Raw genomic sequence first — 20176 nt, 5'->3', positions numbered from 1 at the left:
AAGGCTTTCACCACTCCTTCCCATCCTCCACAATGATCCACACCTGGAATTTGAGAGGTCATGGCCACTATGACTCTCATTTCATAAATCTATCATAAGACACTCTAGAAAACTCTGATCTCATAATTTTGCTATGAAGAGAGAGTTTCATTTTCTCAGCCCTCCTGATCATCTTCCAGAGCGCAGTGGACTGGCTAAACATAATCACAAAGCTGCTTCCAACCTAAACCACCTTCCACCTGAAACAAGCTGGGTTTCAGGAATGCAAGAGAATAATGGTGGCAACCATGGAAGACCCACAGTATCAAAGGCATGCAATTCGTATCAGAATTCACATCATAGTTGTGTCAGGTATTTCTCTCTGGTTTTCTTTTCTGGCTCACACCCAAACCCTTGAAAGCCAAAACTCTCCTACAGCTGCATCACATCTGCCCTCTCTTATCTTCCCTCCAGGTCCAAATGCACAGCTGTCCCCTGCCAGCCCTCTGTGCATGGGAAGCCAGGCCACAGACGCTGCATTCTTGGTGACACAGAGAGATGTGAGAGCTGGCAAAGCTCCCACAAATCGCTCCTGCTGCACTCACCAGGATGGTGGCCATGGGGAAGCAGTGCATGATTTCTTCTACTGCCAGTATGTTCTCATCTTTCTGGAGAAAAAGACAGAATTTAAGTCTTACATGTTATGGCAATGAAGAGCCAAGCTCATCCTTCAATAACCTCAGGGAAACCAAACTGACTTTTCAGCTGAGTCTTTACAATGGACAAAAGTTGCACTTACTGGTCCTATGAATTTAATTAGCTCTGTGAATGACTGAAGATTAAAAAGAATAAAAGAACTGTTTGGGGATTTAACTTTGGATTAAGAAGAAACAAGTGAAATTTCCCAGCTTTAAGTGCCCCAATACTTGGAAAATCAATAATACTTATCCAAAATATATCCTGAAGTGCTATTGACTTAAAAAGATTTGGTGGGAAAATACCATTTGTTACTTATACCAAACCTGGTTTTACATGCATTTTTTTTCAGTGAATTTATTCATAGTGAAAATGTTCCATCTTGAAAGACCTAGACACAGATGAACTTTGGCAGGTCAAATGATAACAAAAGCAACAAACAAAACCATAAAGAAGTATCAGAGAAAAGCAGCAGATATATAACTTCTCTGATTATATTTCTTTTCCCGCTGTTCAAGGATTTTTCCTTATTCCAATATATTGATGGCTTTAGAATAAACTGCTGTGCAAAATTAACTGGAGCAAAGTAAACTGCTCACCAGTTTAGTGCATTCCATAGGCTCTAATTCTGAAAGCACTCCACAGCACCACTAATTCACACAGACTTGAAGGATATATGGAACAGATGACCAGTCTGAATTTGTGCTATCAGTTTTGTAAGCATAAGTGTCTAAATTACAGAGTAAGAGTAGAAATGTGAGGAGTTAGTAAATTTTTCTCTCTCAAAAAAAATTACAAGTGAATTCATCAGCTTAGTTGATTTTTGGAATTCACAAAAGGTCATTCTCGTTTTCTAACGTGTTATACCTGGATTGCCATCCAAACTGTGCTCTACATTTTTCTCTTGGTTTGGAATCTCTTGTCCTCTTGAAGAGTCTGCACATGATTCAAACCACATCAGCCTTTAATTAAAATAAACTTTATTCTTTTTTAAGCCACCAGTGAGGACTACAAACTCTTGGAAAACATGAATAAGCTGACTAGCTTGAAGTACCTAGAAATGAAAGATATTGCTATAAACATCAGTAGAAATCTTAAGGATTTGAATCAAAAATGTAAGTACACCAAATATGGTAGGGGTATAACGAATGGTGCACTTGTTTGGGAAACGAAGCATCTTAAGAGTCAGAAGGTTCACATTCCATTAGGTGCTGAAGGAAAGAAAACTCACTGAAATAGATATGCTGTTATAGAATGCTAATCTTGTGTATTACATGTATATACATGTATAGACCATGTAGACTAGCATAAGAGAAAATACATCTGAAATTATGTCCTGGTTTACCCCAAATTTTGGATCTGATAGGAATAGCACTTCTTTTGATTCTTGTTCTTGATTCTCTATGTTGCAGCATAGCCAGTACTCTTAAACAATTCATGCTTTCCTGGAATATGGCTGCCAGTGTCACCAGTTAATTTTGGGGCAGGGGAAGGAAGGAGCTTTTAAATTGTTCTGTCTGAGGAATGTAATGAGAAATTCTTGTGTTTCAAACATGAACTGTTTTTTGGAAGTGCATTACTGAGAACTGACAGATACAATTTTCCTGCTTTTTTAAGATGCTGATCTGCAGCCATATCTGGAACAAATAAACCTAATTGAGGAGCAGGTTGCAGCTCTGGAGCAGGCAGCGTATAAATTGGATGCATATTCCAAAAAACTTGGTAACTATTGTTCTCTACTCTTATGACTTAGCAGCATAGTGCCTTGCAAGGGGGTTTAAAAAGAAAGAAAGTAAACTGTTTAACAAATCTGAGCTGCAGAGTTGCCTTTGGGAAAAGATTAATCTAACAAGTTATATCACAGTGGACTAGTACAGGTGTTATTAAACTACAGCTTATTGGGGAGGCTTGATTTCTCTTTTACAAGATGCACTGACCCAAATTTTAAAGACCTGTGTTTAATCCTGCAAATAGAGGAATTCATAAAGGCACCCAGGTTCTCTTGGATTAAATTATTATTAGTTGTCTGACTTAAGCACTATGTGCTTAAGAAAAAAGTATTGCACATTTATATTTGCCTAAATGCATTAGTAATGAAGGATCCTGAATGATCCAGTAAATGAACTTGAATTTTAAGATGTTGTAGCAGCTTACAAGATGCAAAGCTCTTACCTACCCTGTATTAAAATATTGTTCTTTTTCCTTCTGCAGAAACCAAGTACAAAAAACTGGAGAAATGATGAAGTTAAACAGTCTTTATGTTGGAGTTGGGCAATGAATCAAACTGTTTTCAGGTTTTGCACAACAGCAGTTCTGTATGTTGCCAAGGATTTGGTTGCAGCTAGCATCAAGACTGGGAATTTCTTCTAGCAATTGAATACAGAAGGCTGTATTCAGGCTTAAGGCTGAATAATATTTTCCTCTTCTCAGAGGTTCTGTTGCTCAGCTGTTTTGCAGTGACAAGTAGAAGCCTGTCCCTAACCCATGCTGATATTGGCTATGTGTGTGTTAGTCCTGTTTTTCACATGAAATATTCTGTCTAAGAAAATTCCTCTGTAACCTATAAAAGACATTTTCCCTCAATAGCAGTAGGACCAAAACTTCACTTTTTCCTTCATCGTGCTCTGTGTTGAGAAGATACTTGGGCCTTTGGACTTATGAGAGGGGTATTGAAAACCCTTAATTTTGGTATCCCCCGTTCTCTCTTTGACATAGGGAGACTAATTACTATAAATTTACAATAAAACAACTTGCTGCATTTGTTTCTCTGGAATCCTAAGTTCCTGTTGGAAAGATTATGTAAGCTGGTTTTGTATTTTTTCGAAGGACAGACTTTTTCCAGCTCCTGAAGATGGTAGAAGAGAACATGTTTTAAACTCGGCCTCAAGTATTGTTGCAATTGCATTCTTTGACTGCCTGGACCTCAGGTGAAATGGCAAGATATATTGCTGTATCACGTGCTCAGTTAACTTAGCAGATCCTTTCTCTACTTTAGCAGTGAATTGTGATCCTAGTAGTTTTTCAAGTGGCATGGCCAGCACAGAAAGTTGCTTCTCTACCAGATTAACAATTTCCAAATTGCTAATTTGGCAGAGCCCTGCCTACTGAACAGGCATGCCTCCTACACCGAGGACTTTTTCCATACCTGTCGACCATAAGTACTTCAAGCTGGCTTTTGAGTGAGTTGCATTTGAGAATAGTAAAAGTGCTGATATGTAGGAAAGAAATACAGTCTGTTTAGAAGAATGTCTAGTGACATGCCAGTGTGGTACACATCCTCATTTTGTTGGGCAGTGTACAGCACTGTAATTAGTCAGGACAGACACTTTTCCCTAGTGCTTTTTAAAAGCAGTGAAGCAGATGATCCTGGAGTGCCTTCACCATCACTTTAAATATCCTGGGTTTAAAATAGAAGCAGCATTTCTGTGCTCGTGGTGTTTTCCTGGCAGGACTGCGGGGGGACAGAAGGGGACGCTGTGTCAGCAGGGAAAACTCAAGAGGCATCAGCTGCGAGGAAGTGGAAACCTTTGGGGTGGGTGTGTGTGTGTGTGTGTGTGTGTGTGTGTGTGTGTGTCCCAGTTGAGGGGGGTTGTATATCCCGCAGCACACAAGCTTTGGGAGTTACAGTTACGACTCATGTCAGAAAACATCTCTGGTGCATTTGTGTGCCAAACAGAAGATCCGTTTAGAAAGGTGAGTCTCGGAACCAAAGTTCCACAGTGTTTATGAGTAATCCAATAGAGAGCTTCATTCTCAGGATAAAGCAGTGCTAGTGAACCTCAGAATGTTCTATGTCATACAAAACTACTTTCAACCTCTTAACAGTCATGTATAGTTTAACATGCTACTGTGTAGGGTTATCAAGAGAGCACTGACATCCCAAGAGGTCAAAAATACATCTGAAATGGCAGCTGGGAGAATCACTAACTTGACAGCTGTGGATAAAACCACTGTTTTGACAACTTTCCCTTTTAAATGAAGCTTCTGTGTGGGAATTCACAAATGTCTTGGCATCTTTCTCTGCAGCCTATAAGAGCTATGTAACATGTGCACACGAGGCTTGGTACGCACTCTGCCCGTGTTTTTTTCCTCTTCAACAAAAAATTTAAAGATATTTGAGTTTACACCTGGCTACTCCAAACTGCTTGTTTTTACCTTTGATCACCCCATCTCCCTTGACCCACATCTGTCCTTTCTGTCCAGACAGCCAATTAATCTCTGTATGTCACGTTAATTTATAATTGTAGCTCAGGCAAGTGCTATTGCCCTGTTATGGGGACAATGCTGAAGTACATTTGTTTGCTTCATGGATTTCTTCACTGAGTTCTTCACTTAGGGACACTTCCGTGTGTTTCAGAATTGGCCAGTTCTTTTCTTCATTAGTACTTGCCCAGCTGACTGTTGCTTCTGTAGCTGCTTCCCAGCTTCTTAGAAGCATCCTAGGAGCTTGAGCTCACAGGGCTGCTTATGTTCTGTGAGAGGTATTTGGGAACTAATAGCAACAATGTGCAGAACGGATTAATCAAGTTTGAAAGTGTTCTTCACATGGCCAAGTGCCAGGACATTGTGTCAGGTTTGCCACAGAAAATTCGTATGGTCCTGCCTGGTTCTGCACATGAGCAAGTAATGCACTGTCTGCACTGTCCCTGCAGAAGAAAAAGCCAAGGCTGCACTGTGCACTAGCAGGCAGGGAGAGGGAGCAGTATGGCTTCATGGGACATGTAGAACTTTCCAGCAGTGGCTAATTTTTTTAGTTAACCCGGAGCTAACATATGCAGCTTTTGGTTACCATTGCACTGCTTTTTATACCACAAGTGACACAAAGTGAGGCTTCAAGGATACTGCTTTAGCCCTCCTCAAATCTCAACACCCATTTCACATCCTGGTGGAGTCTCTGGGTGCTAAAACTGTTTTCTTGCTGATCGGCATTGGCTGCCTCCTCTTTTCAGCATGGAGGAAGATGTCTGAAACAAGGAAGCTGCTTCCTCATTTGCTTTGACTATTTTAGTCATGGCACAGCTAAAGAGGAATTACAGAGTGCTTTCTTCTTTTTATCAGATGAGACAACTTATTTCTATGATTCTGTGACATTTGTGGCTTTTGCCTTTGGAATGCTATACCACCAAGTCATGGTATATCTAGCTTATTAATACTTTCAAAGAAAACAAGTTTAGCCTGTTAACAAGCAGTTAATACCATTGTGGTAATGTTACAGTTGCTGTCTTTTCCCACATAGCACAGATTCAGCTCTCTGTCTTCAACGTAATCACTATATATTATACATTGCAGGGAACGTGATCAAGACAGAAAATGGCAATCCTAGATCTGTACAGGTATGATTGGCAATTCATGTAAACACTGTTTACATTTTTTTGCCTGATTGTAACATTGCTGTAGTGATCTTTATGTACTTCATAAAATAATGGGAAGATGCAAGCTGGCGTTTATCTAGGAAATGGCACTGGGGGCATCCTGGTATTATTTAATTTGTCTTTTTTTTTTTTTTTGCCACAGTGGACAGCTCTGTAAGTACAGCTGGGGTTCTGATAAGTCCTGTATTATCCCACATTGGGAATGGAAGTTTATAGGTCATTAGGCAGCTCATTCTTCAAGCCATAGGATGTTTCATATACATGAGTGAAATGGAACAGTCAGATTTCAACAGTGTACAAGACTTGAAAAACATTTGGACATACAAGCTTTGTGGATGCAGGTTTTTCACTGAAAGATGGTCTGAGATCTCAGAAAAAGAACAATTCAGTGTACCACTTTTTTATTTTGCAATATAAGTTGTAATTTCACAAACCTTCATTACAATCACACAGAAGATAACCCATCTGCCCAGTCACTGATAAACTCCATTCCCACCACAGTAGACAATAAGGACTGAGACAAGAATATATTAGGTGACCATCATCTAACAGAAAAAAACCTCACTGTTTTACACTTACCTTTACACATCGGTTACAAACAAATTGAAAGTACAGAGGAGAGAGGTACCTCAGCAGATTCTGTGGAAAGCCTGGAGTACAAGCATCTGTTCTGCTGTGCTGAGATGATCAAGTGTTGGGGACAGCAGCAGCAGGGCTCTCAGACAGCTACTCCACTCCCCCTGGTATGTCAGGAGCCAGACAGGAAACAGAGCTGGGCGAGGTAGGTGCAGAGGAGAACCTGTATAATTTTGCACAGGGAGCTGTGTTCTTCCCTGTGCCATTGCCTACTCTGTCTCTGTTTAGAGCTGGCTGTGGTGATTATAACAGCACCATACAATTTTCTTTTCTGAGCACTTTTGTCTCCATAAAGCATCTAGAAAATTATCTGAGTGTTTCAGTCTCAACAGATTGGGAAATGACTGTTGTTTAATCAGAGCATTCACGAGTTTGGGAGCTGGCAACAGTTTTCTCTTGGCTAACGTGGAACAAAAGAGACCTGATAGGGTCGGGGCATGCTTGCCAGAGCAGTGACTACTGGAGTAATGTCAATGTCCTTGGGATCCATAATAGGCTTCAAAGTGAAGTTCTGCAGGATGGATGTTAAGAATATGAATATCTCCATCCGGGCCAGACCTTCTCCTGCACAGACACGTTTTCCTGCAAGAAAAGAAAATAACAAAAATTGAGGTGATGCAGTATTTTGCTTGCTAACTGGTTTTAACCACTGTTCCTTGACAGTTCAGACGTCTCAGAAGGCACAGGCAGCACTGCAGCATTTTGGGGAGGCAAGTGAATTAAACTGGGAACTAAGGGTCTAGAACAATAAGAGTGCTCAGTGGGCAAAGGTGGTTTGAAGGCTCTGGTTTCTCATGTTTTGCTGCTGTTTGATGGTACATTTGGAGAGAGAGAAGTTGCATGGCTGAGTCCCACTTTATACACCTCTTCTTGGAGAAGGCATTGAAGGAGCTTCTGTGGTTGGTAAAAAAGGAAGTCAACTGAAACTCTAGGGCAGGGGTTACAGCTGCCCAGAAGTGAGTAGCAGATGTCACCAGACATCACTGTACAGATCATGGCAATGGAGCCACTGAGATTTTCAAAGAGATTCTAGGAGAGGATAGTCTAGGATCTGAAAGAGGAAGAGGTCTTACCTGTAGAAAATGGCATAAAGTAGTCACTCTTTTTAAAGGTACCATTTGCATTCAGGAAATGTCCTGGGTCAAATTTTTCTGGATCTGGAAATTCCTTGCTATCATGTAGGACGGAAGTCAGCATAGGGAATACCATAGTGCCCTGAATTGACAAAAAAGAAAGGTACAATGGAGATTTGCTAAAGCAAAGAGGGATTAAGAAATTCCCAGAGCTAAATAGAATGGTAGTCAAAGTTTAACCAGTTTAAAATGAGCATTTAATGAGTGAAAATATATGACATTGGTATGGCAAAGATGGGGGGTTTTTAATGAATTTTAGTGGTGAGTCTGTTTAGAGTATTTCAAATTGCTCCCAAATAGAATACACCTTACATTTATGTAAAAAAATAGAAAGCTCTACTTCCCTCTTCTCATAGAGGATGAAAAATCCTTTCTTTCCTTTTCCTTTTCTAATACAAGAGATTAGACTAAATAACTACCGGAATGCCCTTCCAAACAAAACTATTCTAATTCAGTATCACATTGCAGTGCTTTTGAAAATTAAATAAAATACAAAGAATAGAAGATATAATTGTTTTCAGGAGATTATGACCTTTCTCAGACACAATGGAACAGACCTTGGGGATAAAATAGTCTCTGAACTTGGTGTCTCTGATCACAGCATGTGGGACATTCAGTGGAAGGAAATCAATGTATCTCTGGATTTCATGGATCACAGCCTCCGTGTAGGGCATCTGGCTCCGATCTGCCATGCGGGGGCTTCGGTCCCGGCCAATCACGGAATCAATCTCCTTTTGCATTTTCTCTGTTAGGAAATAAGTAAATGCTCAGTGGACAGCTAGCCCATCCTTTTGCCTAAGTCTCTCCCCGTATTTACAACACAACTTGCTTTTAGTCAATTGGGAGTATATGAATATACTTAGTACTAACATCTCCTTCTTGTGAATAGAACGAAGATTAATGCACATTTCCACCCTGCAAAGACATGTTTCTTAGTCGGGGCACCATTGCCACATGTAGTAATGGCAGGAATTGTCCAAACTGATCCCGTAACCTACTAAAACTTTTTACATCATTTATTTCCTTTTCTATTACCTACTATCTCTGGGTATTTATGGAGAATCAGAATTGCATATCTCAGTGTGAGGCTGGTGGTCCCTGTTCCTGCAAGGAACAAGTCGAGCGTGGTTCTGGTCAAGGTCTCAGTGGTGAATTTTGAGTCAACATTTCCTTTCTCCTGCAAGAAGATTTGGCAGAAGGTTTTGAATGACAAAATCAAGAAGCTTGTTTAAAAAGAAAAGTCCTGTACCCATAATGTGTGTTTATAAACATATCCTTTCAAAAATACAACACTCTCCAGACCACCAGCACTTATGTACTTTTACTGAATAATATTATGAACCTTTTTTAATCTGGGAGTAGCATTGAATTACATTAACCAGATTGGTCTTCAACTTTCTTAACTTTGGCTGGTGCTGTTAATTCCGTGTTTAAAAATCCTTGATAAGAAAATGGAGAGGATAGAATGAAGTCAATGTGGCAAGAAGAGCAAGTTCCCCTCTATATTTGCAAAAGCCCAATGCCCCGTCACAAGTGAAAAGATGTGATTCAAGCAGTGATTTCCTTATAATCCAACAAATCTATACTCTTACAATACCTGTTCCATTTTGTTAAGAAAAGCATCAATAAAATCTCGAGGACAAGTGGGATCCAGGGTTTTCTGGTGCTCCATTACGATTTCTGTTGTAAATTGATCGACTTGCTCAACATTTTTTATCAGTTTTTTATGCGGTCCAGGTATTGACTCCATGACAGTTGGGAAGAAATTATATAGCTGTAAAAATAAAATTATTAAAAAAGCACATTCTGATTAATGCACATACAATAATATTTTCCCCTAATTGTAACTATGCAAATGGAGCAATTAAACTGTTTTGGAATGGTAGGTCTTTATTACTCAGGATTTGAATGCCATTTATGTTATGGTTTTACTACATTCAAGAATAGGCTGCACTTCAGCAACTTTTGCAATTATATCCTTTGGACATACAATCGCAATTCCATAAGATAAGAAAGAAACAGCAGGAACTGGTTATTTAACTGTCTTTTTCACTTTCAATTTTTTCCCCAAATTTAGGAAAATCCCCTCTAATTAAAAATTAATAATATGAATAAATATTCATTAATAAAATATTATAACAATAAATGTATTAAATATAACCATACACACCTGTGTGTGTAGAGAGGCCTGAAGCTTGTTGTTTTCATCTATCAAATCGATTAAAGTTAGAAATTTCTTGTCCTCGTAGTCAAACCGATCCCCAAAGACAATGGAGCAGATGATGTTGGAAACAGCATGGATTAGGAAGTTGTTAGGGTCGAAAGGTCGCTCTGCCACAACAAACAAAAGAAATGTTATCTTGCTTTCAGCATTTTGGGGATCATCTCCCCCTCTAACACTACAGAGTAGTTTCACATCCTCTTGAGATCCAGAGTTTTGCTGTCTTTGAAAGGATGGTGAAGGGCTTGTCCAATTTATTCTTCCCTTCTTGAAGTGAACTGATTTCACTTCAACTAGAATGGTTTAAGTATCTCTTTTGCCCTGTTCTCAGCAGAACACTTGTCTGAGTGCCTCAGTTCTCTTCAGCTGGCACACACCCGTCTGCCTTATACATTGTTTATTAGAAATGGCCTAAGGATTCCCACAAAATCCCAGTGAAACCATGAGGACTTTGCCTGAACCATGGGTTTAGGTTATTGCATTCATTCATGTTTATGAACTCTGTTAGCATAAATTCCATTGTAGAGGCCTCTCCTAGGGGTTCAAATGCCTGTGATCAAAGCCTGGTTTCAATAGCACAGCTGCATTAACTTCTAAGAAGAAAACTACAGCATAAGAAAAAAGCAAGATTAGACCCAAGAAAGAAGGAATAGTATAGCGATAGGTTGCATCTCAAGGTTTCAAGAGGAGAAACAACAACATGAAAAGGTATAAAATCCTGAAAGAAAACCAAGGAGTCAGAAAATGTCAACTTGACAGCATTGAGAATCGGCCTATTCCAAGCAGTAATGATACCAACCCTTCTCTGCCTGACTGGTGACTCCTTGGCCACTGAAAACTCAGCAGATGTCTCCTCAGAGGTGGTGAGTATATTAATACTGAACTTTGAAGATACTAATCATAGCTCTTTGTTATTTGCACTAGGGGTAGATAATGGCTTTATCCTTTTCAGTGGTATATATCTTGCTTGCAAAGCCTTTTAGTACACAGTAAAAGATGCTGTAACAAGGTGAGCCAGAGTTGGAGGTTTGCACAAGGGCATAAGAAATAAGTATTCCTGTGTAAGTCAAAGGATAAGAGCAATGCAGGTGAGAGTGTTTTCTCTAATTTGGAACAGGAATGTTTATCTATGAAGCCAGGCTGAATTAGTGGCTCATGGAAAACAGTGATGCTTCATCATTCTGTTAGATCCATCTGCTTTTTCCGCCTTGCACAGTTAGCACACATTGAGAGCTTGCTTGATGGAATGTGGAATGGAAGCCTGGAATTCAGGCTGATACTGTGCCACTCTCAGGGGAAGGATTTAGAAGTAACATTGACCTGCCTACTACCAGAAAACACATTTATAGGTGGAAACCAAGGGGGTTACCTTATACCCTGCCCTCAGAAGCAGCCCCTGGTCCCACTGGACAGCCCCACCAATGTGGGAGGTGTGTCTATCGAGCGTTCAGATGGACTGGACCCAACCCCAAATATCTGTAAATGAGTTCTCTAGTCCCCCACTTCTTCAAGAACTGTTTACATGGAGCTGCAGGAGACAAGGGGAGGAAGTGCATGTTGCTTGCATGCTGGCAGTGTCCAGCCCTGTCTCCATGGCTGAATTCCATCAAACCCTTGGCTTTGTGGCAAAGCTGTTCATTTTGCCACTTCCTGTCTTGTCGCTCAAGCAGAACAGGTAAAATGATACTTTCCAACCCTGTCTCCTACGTTTATCCTCCCCACTGTCACCGTGCCTTTGACTGACCGACTGTCAGGAGTGATAACTTTGCCTGTTGAAGCAGGGAGCAGAAACAGCAACCGTGTGCCCAGTACTTGGGTCATGGATTTTGTGAAGCAGCCCTATACGCCTCATTTCTCATTGCAAAGATGCATGGTGTCTCAGCAGACACAAAGTCCTTATCCTACCGTGTGTGTTCTTGAGCCTCTCCACCAGAAAATGAGCTTCCTCCTGGATTCGCTCCTCGATGCCCTTTTTCCCCATCCCAAAATCCCGCAAGGTGGTGAGTGCAAATCGTCGGAGCTGCTTCCAGGTCTCGCCATTGCTAGTCACAATGCCTGATACAGAGAGGAAAAACAGACCTTCATGAGGAAACAGATGTTTTTTCCCTAAATGGGAGCTACACAGTACGTACTCGACCTGAAAAGACAGCTCTCTGTGGAGTTATACTGCTATTGCTATATACCCAGAAATGTCTGTGCAATTATGGAGGTGACGAATTTGATCCATCTGTCACAGCACTTTGAGTAAAACTGACTTTATTCCCAGAAGAAAAAAAACTATATTAGGATGTGAGTAAGAAGGTAACACTGGTACTGAATAGGCCACAAGCACATGGCCTTTGCACTGACATAACTATTAAATGTTCTGCTATGTCTCTTCACAGAGCATATACTTATTGACAGGATCATTGGAACTGCGCTATATATTCCATGCTATTGCATGGAATATGTTCTGTTTACCCAGAGAAATGCCATAGTGGGGACTGACCTGGTGAATAATCTCATGGCCTAATCCTGAGTGTGACCCTCACCGGGTCAGCCTCTATAATCCTATCTTAGTTGTGCTGTGGACTTTCCTTTTGCTGGTTCCTTAGCTGTGTATATATTTAGAGTATTTTTGGAAATGGGAGAACGAACTTAAGACCTTAGAGGTACATTTAATGAACAGTATTTTAGCCAGAATGTGAGGTATGCTGAAAATAGAAAGGCAGTCAATGAAGCTGTCCTGGGACCTTAAACAGTTTTCCAGGGGACCAGTTTACTCAAGGGTCCAAGCATGAGTTGCACTTTTGATCTTTAATTACTGATTTGTTTGCATGAAAGTAGTAAATGAAATCCACCACTCCCTCCTCCACTGCTCTCTCAGCTGTGTTCCTGCAGCACTGAAAGCATGCATTTTTTATGCTAACATTATGAAGGACATACCTGTGCCTTGGAAGAGTTTTTCAACCAGTGGTAGAAGGCCTCTTCCACTGAAGTCATCTCCTTGATCAATCAGAGCTTCTTTCATAACATCATAACCATACAATACCACAACCTTTTTTGGGCCTAAATGTATTGTGAAGACAGGACCATACTTCTCACTGAGCTGTAGGAAAGAGGAACACAAAGAACAACAAGTCTGAATGTTAATCATGTGAAAAGGATTTTGTAGCAAAGGGGTCTGAGCGGTGATCTGCCATTGTCCCAGCATCGCTGAGACATGACATTGATTAACAGCAGTGCAGAGCTCTTTCAACTATGAATTACAGACAATTATACAAGAAATAGGTGATAAGAATGGAAGCAGCAAGGTATCAAATCCAAATCTGAGAAAAGAAAATAGCCCTTCATAGGGCTGGCAAAATGTTCTGGGAGGCCTTTCTGCAGGGCATAGTGGATAACAGTTTACATGAGCTCAAAACCAAATTATATACACATATGGAAGCAAATGCCTAAAGGGTTTCTGAGCACAAACAGCAAAGCTGTTTCTCAAATCTCCTGGGCCACAGACCCCTGAAAATTGAGTGAGTGTATCAGCAGACAGTCACAGCATCCTTGCACTAATCATATACTCCTTCCCAGGCATCTGCTCTTGGCTACAATTGCAGATTCTTGGGTTATGTGGTCCAATCTGGAATGCTTCTCATGCTCACTTCACAAGACCTGTGGTATTTTTCATGGTGGGAAACCAAATCACTTAGTGCTCTGAAACACAGCAGAATGCCTGAGGGTGCTCATGGTTCGCAACATTCACAAGCACAAGGGCAAAAATGAGCTCATCTGAGTATGTGTGCATCTGACAATACACACAGTGACGTCAGCCACCACCACCAGTTTGCTCTGAAGAACCCAGGGACACCGGCCCTTTCCATATATCTGTCACCATACCCTCACAATCCCCTAAGGAACAGGCACTTTGGATGAACATTCCTTCCAGACCTTGCAACACAGAGGGGGTTTTTTGCCCGATGGGTGACATCAGCCAGGGGAGGGAATGGACAGCACAATCCACCTCCAAACTTTTTTGCTTCAACTTCTTTACTTGCTAGTTCCACTCCCAGGTGATCCTACATATCTGCTGGGGACCAGAGGCAGCAAAATGGAGCAGGGTTCTCCCCAAAAGGGGGCCAAGCCACGTTTCCATCTCGGTGAGGAGCTGGGCACAGGAGGATTATAATGCATATTGCAATAGCATCGGGGCCTTGATTGCAAGTCCAGTGCAAATTGCAGTAATGCTGTGAGGTCAGCATGGGACTCCTCATTAGTATGATCATTGCAAATACAGAAACTGACTTGTAATATATAGAATTAGATATCTAGATTTCAGAAGCATGTATATCTGGGAAATCTTTTTTTTCTGTTTGAGTCTAACCTTTGGTCAGTGCAAATTAAACTTGTGAATTAAGCTGAGACTGCAGGGACTGGGCTTTATTTTATATACAATGAAGATAACATAGAAGAGAATGAAACAGTCCCTTACCTTCTTCAAGCTTTCAGGCACGTTCCATGGGTTCAGCTGGAGCAGGTTTCCAACAATGGGAAGTGAGAAGGGACCAGGAGGCTCCTTCCCTTTTTGTGATGAGCTTCTCCAGGTGGCCAAGAGAAGAAGGCATGAGATACAGACAAGCAAGAAAATAGTAGTCGTTCCCAGGAGCTCCATGGTGGGCTGAGGCAGAGAAGTCAAGTGTCAGAAGAGCCTGATGTTGGACCTGTAAATCCATGCTTATTTATATGCTGTGATACCAAAGCACGTGGTTGAAATTAGCCAATAGTGTCTTCCTATTCCTGCAGAGATATGAGATTACTTATTAATCTGTTCCAGATAAAAATGAATGTTACTAAAGTTGACTTTTGTGAGTTATATAATACTCCTGAAGCAATGGTAATTCAGACCCAGTGAAGCCCCAGTAAGGACACTAATAAACAAGGGAAGAGGACACGTGTAGAGAGCAGAAAATGCTAACATCTGCAGCTTAAGAAGGGGAGTGGAAACATTAGTGGAATTAAAAAAAAAAATTAGTTTCATCACTGAAGGAAGTTTCTGTGTAATAAGGAAGAAACACGACATTACTCTTCAAGTCACCCTGAATTAGAATCAGTGCAAAAGGAGGTTGTTTATCTCTGTTTATCTCTGACCTATGAAACCGGTTCCAGCATTATCCAGCAGTGGATAATAAAAAGAAAAATGGATAATGGCAAGAAAAATGAAGTGGGTCAAAGAGAGTTGCTCTGTACCAAAATCTCCCTGGAGAGTTCTGTTTGAAACAGCTTCCTTCCCTCCCCTCCTGCCCCGCCCCCCCTTGCCACCTCCCCTCTGTTGTTGAGGAGCTTTATGTTTTACAGCCCCATATCTCTAATAAGGGAGCAAAGTCCCCCTATCTGTGCTCCCTGGGTAGATCTTGTCCCACAGAAGAGCCCTCCCCCATCACCCCATAAACTCTGCTCACACTGACCACTCTCCTGTTCTTTGCTTCAGATACTCGGGTCTCTGTAAAGCATCTGGTAATGGGTGAGCATTAAATGGGCATCAGTGTCCTCTGGCAGAGCCTGTTCTCTTCACACACTGGAGAGGGAGCTTATCCGGATTTTCAGACAACTAATGTCACATTAGGAGGATTCCACCCAAACAACCACATCAGGGACCATTTCAGTCATGAAACAGGCTCTGCCACCTGCCAGCACTCAGCCCATCCCTTTCTTTCTTTTGGGATACAAAGCCAAAATGATACTGACCCCTTAAGATGCTGTGATGGTGGAGGGATGTGTTAAAATGGATATAATCTCTTATATTATGTTATATATATATATATTCTTATATATGCACCTAGATCTCTTATTTATCTCCCAGGTAATAGTAACGGACTGGGAAAGTAATTTTCTTTCTTGCATGAGCTCATTGACTTAGGACTTAAATCCATGTTGGTTCAATCAGTTTTTGAGTGCTCATGTGCACAGAAATAGCCAGACATACTGTAAACACCAGACTTTGTTTTCTACTGAGTTGTCAAAATGGGGTTTATAGGATGGGTAGATTTTATCTTTAGCTTAATTAGCTGAGTAATAGCAGATTCTGCAGCAGTGAAGAAAGAAACATATCCCACCTAAATTCAGATATGAAAAAGGTAGACAAATCAGCTTGTCTGCCCTGTTAGTGAGGAAATACTGATAATTCCAGGGAACGGGTCATCTGACTTTTCTTATGAGCTTATTGTAGTGTGAAATGAGTCAGTCACTGAAGAAGTTTGTTTCCCCTGACTGCAGAGGGAGGTTCACAAAACATATACAGATTGACATGTCCGACTGCTAGGGATCTGTTTTGAGGCAAATGACTCTAATTCCCTGTGCATTTCTCCTGGTCCTAATGATGTTTTATATCATCAACAAATCCTGCAAATTCCAGTACAACAGGCACTGCTCTGAATACTGCACACCAGGGTGTTTAAAACCAGAAGCTGGCAGATGAATGAAATCGAAAGCAGCCTTCTAGGCTCTGGAGGGATGGTTATATTGTTGAGAACAGTCAATTTTACTGTCATCAAGTTCAAACTGAAGTTGTTTGCATTTTCTTTTCCTTTACTTTTGTAGATAAAGTGCCTTGCACTCCTTTATTAGCAGCCTTGAGGGTGACAAACTGCTGCAAAGCCCAATGCACTAGAAAAGCAGAGCTTTGCTCGCAGCATCATCCCACATCCAGATGTGGCTTTTTTATTATTTATCTAATTACTCATGTAATCCCTGAAGGGTTTCAAAATGCTGCTTGGAGGGTTCCAGGAGTTTAACTGGAAAGAGATTTAACTGCCAAAGGCCTTAGGTCACCTCTGTGAGAAATAGAAACCCAATCGGGCAATTTCCAATCAGAATTTATTATATGATAAAAGCAAAATCAGCGCTGGGTGATCAGGGAAGGGGTTCAACAACTCCCAACGCCTGTCACACCCAAAGGAGACAGTTGTTCTACATTTATTTCCAGTTACTACATGAATATTCATTATACATAAGTATAAACATTACACATTGTTAGTTACATAAGTATAAACATTACACATTGTTAGGTACATGAGTATAAACATTATTTCTTAACAAGAATGTTATCTATGAGCATAATATATTGTTAAATCAGACATTCAGCAGATGTTTGCTTGTTATCTATAAATTTTAAGAAAGGTGCTATTATCTAGCTAACTAAACAAAATTCTCTCACTATAAATCCTACACAAGGTAAAAGGGAGGTAACTTGTTTTATCTCTTTGTAGGGGCCCAATTAAGTTTTACAATTTGTTTTTCTTTTCTCTCTCCAGGTCATATTGACCTTACACTGTTTTCTCTTAATTAGCTCGAATCATTTTCTCAGTTTATCACACCTCTGATGACAGAAAGATAGGAATTGTTTAAGAGTGAAAGGCTATTTAAGTGTGAAAGGATTATCTGGGTATGAAAGACCCAGTCTGATACACTTCACATTCATGAGAAGCACCTGAAAAGACTCTGCTTTCTTCCCAGTAGAGTAGGAAAGCAAATGCTGGGGTCTCTGGTCTTCACAGAATCACAGACTATACTGAGTTGGAAGGGACCCACAAGGATCATTAAGTCCAACTCTGGCCCTACACAGAGGCCTAAACCTCCCCTGACACAACTTCAGGCCATCCAACAGCAGCAACAGCAACAATGATGATGATGATGATGATGATGATGAAAAGGAAATTAAAAAAATAGAAATAAAACTCAAGAAAGACAAGGGATGGAAATTAAAAACTCACTACTAACCAACTGATGCCCAGCCACCACTGAGCAGTGGCCCCCAGCCTATTTCCCCCTAGTTTTTATGCTCAGCATGTTGCTATATGGTATGAAATATCGCTTTGATCAGTTGGGATCAGCCATCCCAGCTGTGTCTCCTTGTGTTCTTGTGCAACCCCAGCTTATTTGCTGGCAGGGTGGTAGGAGAAGTAGAAAAGGTCTTGAGGCTCTGCAAGCACTGCTCAACAATCATTAAAACATGCCTGAATTATCAACACTGTTTCCAGCACAAATCCAAAACATGGCCCCATACCAGCTATTACGAAGAAGATTATCTCCCCCCATCCAAAACACGGACAGCAGGTTGGCAGAGTAGCCTATGGAAATCATCCTTTCTGTTCTGCTGTGAATAGCAACAGCTATTAAACTTACCACTTTTAGATAGGACTTTCCTTAGTGCCACGTAGAAAATAAAAATATCAACCTCTGCCTTATTTCTGGCAGCAATTTTTACAAAGGATCTGCCGTGATCAGCAGATATTAAGGTTCAGTGATAACTCGAGCATTCAAAATTTGTGTAACACCCATATTTGTAAAATGTTACACGTAGTTCTAGAGATAAGATGCAAAGCACATTGGTAGCTTTCAGATCACAGAAATTACATTTGACTGGGTAGATCAAGAAACTCGGTTAAATATTTGTGTATGAACTCACTAGACCCAAAACATAACTCAGCTGAAAAAGGACGAGGTCAGTGAAGTTCATCAGTCATTCGCAATACCTGGCAAACTGCTTTTTAGTCATCAGAAGGGCAAGGAAAAGAAGCTGATAGCAGCCTTCCCTTGACCTGTACTATGACTCCACCAATAGTTAATCACTATATTGCTCCTATAGCCCATCATCTTTCAATAAAGCCAAGGTGGTTAGTTCTAACCTATGGTCAGCATTAAGAAAGAACAGGCACTTCCAATCAAAAAAAGAGTTACGAAATGGGAAAAGTAAGGTGCTAGACATGGTAAAGAGAGGCACAGAAGTGAAGGCTGTGAGTTTCAAAGAGGGTGTCTGAGGTCAGCAGAGTTCCTGAGGCTGCTGCTCTCAGCTGTCTGCACGAGCAGTGGAGCTCCTCCTGAGCCAGCTGCAGAACCACCATGGTGCACAGCAGGTCATGTAGAAGGTCCATGCCCGAGGAGATAAAGCAGCAAAGGGGCAACATTATCAGCTGTCCCCATCTGTAACACCGTCATCAAAGGGCAGAGGGCCCACTGTGTCTGAGCAGGGAATCTGCAGCACAAACAGGACCTGAACACAGACCTGCTCAAACTTGGGCTAGGGCCTTAACTAGAGGCATTCTGAAACTCTAAAAAGTTACTTATCATCATCACAAAAGATCATGGAAACATGTAAATTGCTGGTAGTCTTTATATTCTGAAAATAGTGTATATCATAAATAAAAATGATAACATGACAATTCACCAAATGACAACTTAAAATTCAAGAAGAATTCAGCAATCATCAAGTAACAAAACCTTTGTTAATACTTCATGATATCCAGTAACTACAGTGATAAGGAAAATAGATGATAAATCATGCATTTGAAATACAAAAAAAAAAAAATAGCAACTGATGCTGATGCCAAGTGATATAATGTAGGCCTTCAATATGCCTTTCAGTCCTGCCAGAGACAGAAGCAGGGAGGTGGCAGAGTGGCTTGAGAAGTTAAAGGAGGAAATCAAAGAAACAGTACAGCCCTAAGAAGTGATCACACCACAGTGTCACAGCCAGTGCTGGACCCTTCTAGCAGGAGGACGATGGTGGAAGAGGAATCTTCACTTTGGTGACACCACCTCCCTGTTGATTGTGTAGATAGTCAGGCTACAGCAAGTTCCTCAGTATCATGTGAGAAGCCCCTACAAAAGAGAATAGGCCATTGGATAACCTTCTCATCCTTCAGACCAGTTTCCACTGATGGATTTACATAATTTCCTACTGTTTGGGAAGTTGGTTTTTGAATGAAGAAAATTCTAGAAACTAGCAACATTTTAACTTCAAGTTTACTGCTAATGGTATCTGTCAGTCAGGCTTTCCTCCTAAACATGCCAAATTACAGCAAGTGCAGTAAAAGTGTAATTCATGTTTCCCTACTCTAAATGGTAAGCAAAGAAATGCAGAGAAACTTGAGAAAGAAGAGCTGTGTCAGAAGATGGAAGAAAGTGAGAGAAACATTTACTACAACTCAAAGAGAAATGCAGAGAGTTCAGGACAAGGTGGAGGGCACTGCCTGGGAAGGACCTTTCCCTGTAGAAGTCAGTGCCAAACTGAGTAGGTAGTGTATGTAGTGTATGTAGTGGGGCTGGGGGGTCCTGGGACAGAGACAGGTGAGACAGAGAGGACCAGTGCTTGCTGTGGCCAAAGACCCCAG

At 40.9% G+C, this 20176-nt stretch overlaps 1 protein-coding gene and 1 long non-coding RNA gene across 3 annotated transcripts; one reads left to right on the top strand and one right to left on the bottom strand.

The window, feature by feature from the left end:
- Positions 1–1639: 1639 nt before the first annotated feature.
- LOC116790543 lies at positions 1640–14961 on the top strand. Of its 2 annotated transcripts, none has more exons than XR_004358395.1 (3): positions 1640–1790; positions 2293–2397; positions 14948–14961. It is a non-coding gene; the product is annotated as an uncharacterized LOC116790543 (long non-coding RNA). The 2 variants fall into 2 exon arrangements; XR_004358394.1 differs by lacking the exon at positions 14948–14961 and adding an exon at positions 2887–3454.
- LOC116790540 (cytochrome P450 2H1-like) lies at positions 6427–14738 on the bottom strand. The gene is made up of 9 exons (XM_032695601.1): positions 14500–14738; positions 12963–13125; positions 11943–12092; positions 9987–10147; positions 9414–9590; positions 8852–8993; positions 8374–8561; positions 7757–7898; positions 6427–7265 (listed from the first exon to the last, which is right to left on the bottom strand). The coding sequence occupies exons 1-9, from the start codon at positions 14677–14679 to the stop codon at positions 7084–7086; spliced, it is 1485 nt and encodes a 494-aa protein (XP_032551492.1). The 5' UTR covers positions 14680–14738; the 3' UTR covers positions 6427–7083.
- Positions 14962–20176: the final 5215 nt, after the last annotated feature.

This window comes from Chiroxiphia lanceolata, chromosome 8 (genome assembly GCF_009829145.1).
Source record: "Chiroxiphia lanceolata isolate bChiLan1 chromosome 8, bChiLan1.pri, whole genome shotgun sequence".
NCBI lineage: Eukaryota > Metazoa > Chordata > Aves > Passeriformes > Pipridae > Chiroxiphia > Chiroxiphia lanceolata.
This window is presented reverse-complemented; position numbering and strand designations above follow the sequence as displayed.

Bases quoted from the DNA above. Each gene is read 5' to 3' on its own strand.
- LOC116790540 (XM_032695601.1), bottom strand. From the start codon at position 14,679: ATGGAGCTCCTGGGAACGACTACTATTTTCTTGCTTGTCTGTATCTCA. The intron at 12,093-12,962 runs GTATGTCCTTCA...TCTCTGTATCAG, and splicing joins AAAACTCTTCCAAGGCACAG to GCATTGTGACTAGCAATGGC. The intron at 7,266-7,756 runs GTAAGACCTCTT...CTTTTCTTGCAG, and splicing joins CTTTATGCCATTTTCTACAG to GAAAACGTGTCTGTGCAGGA.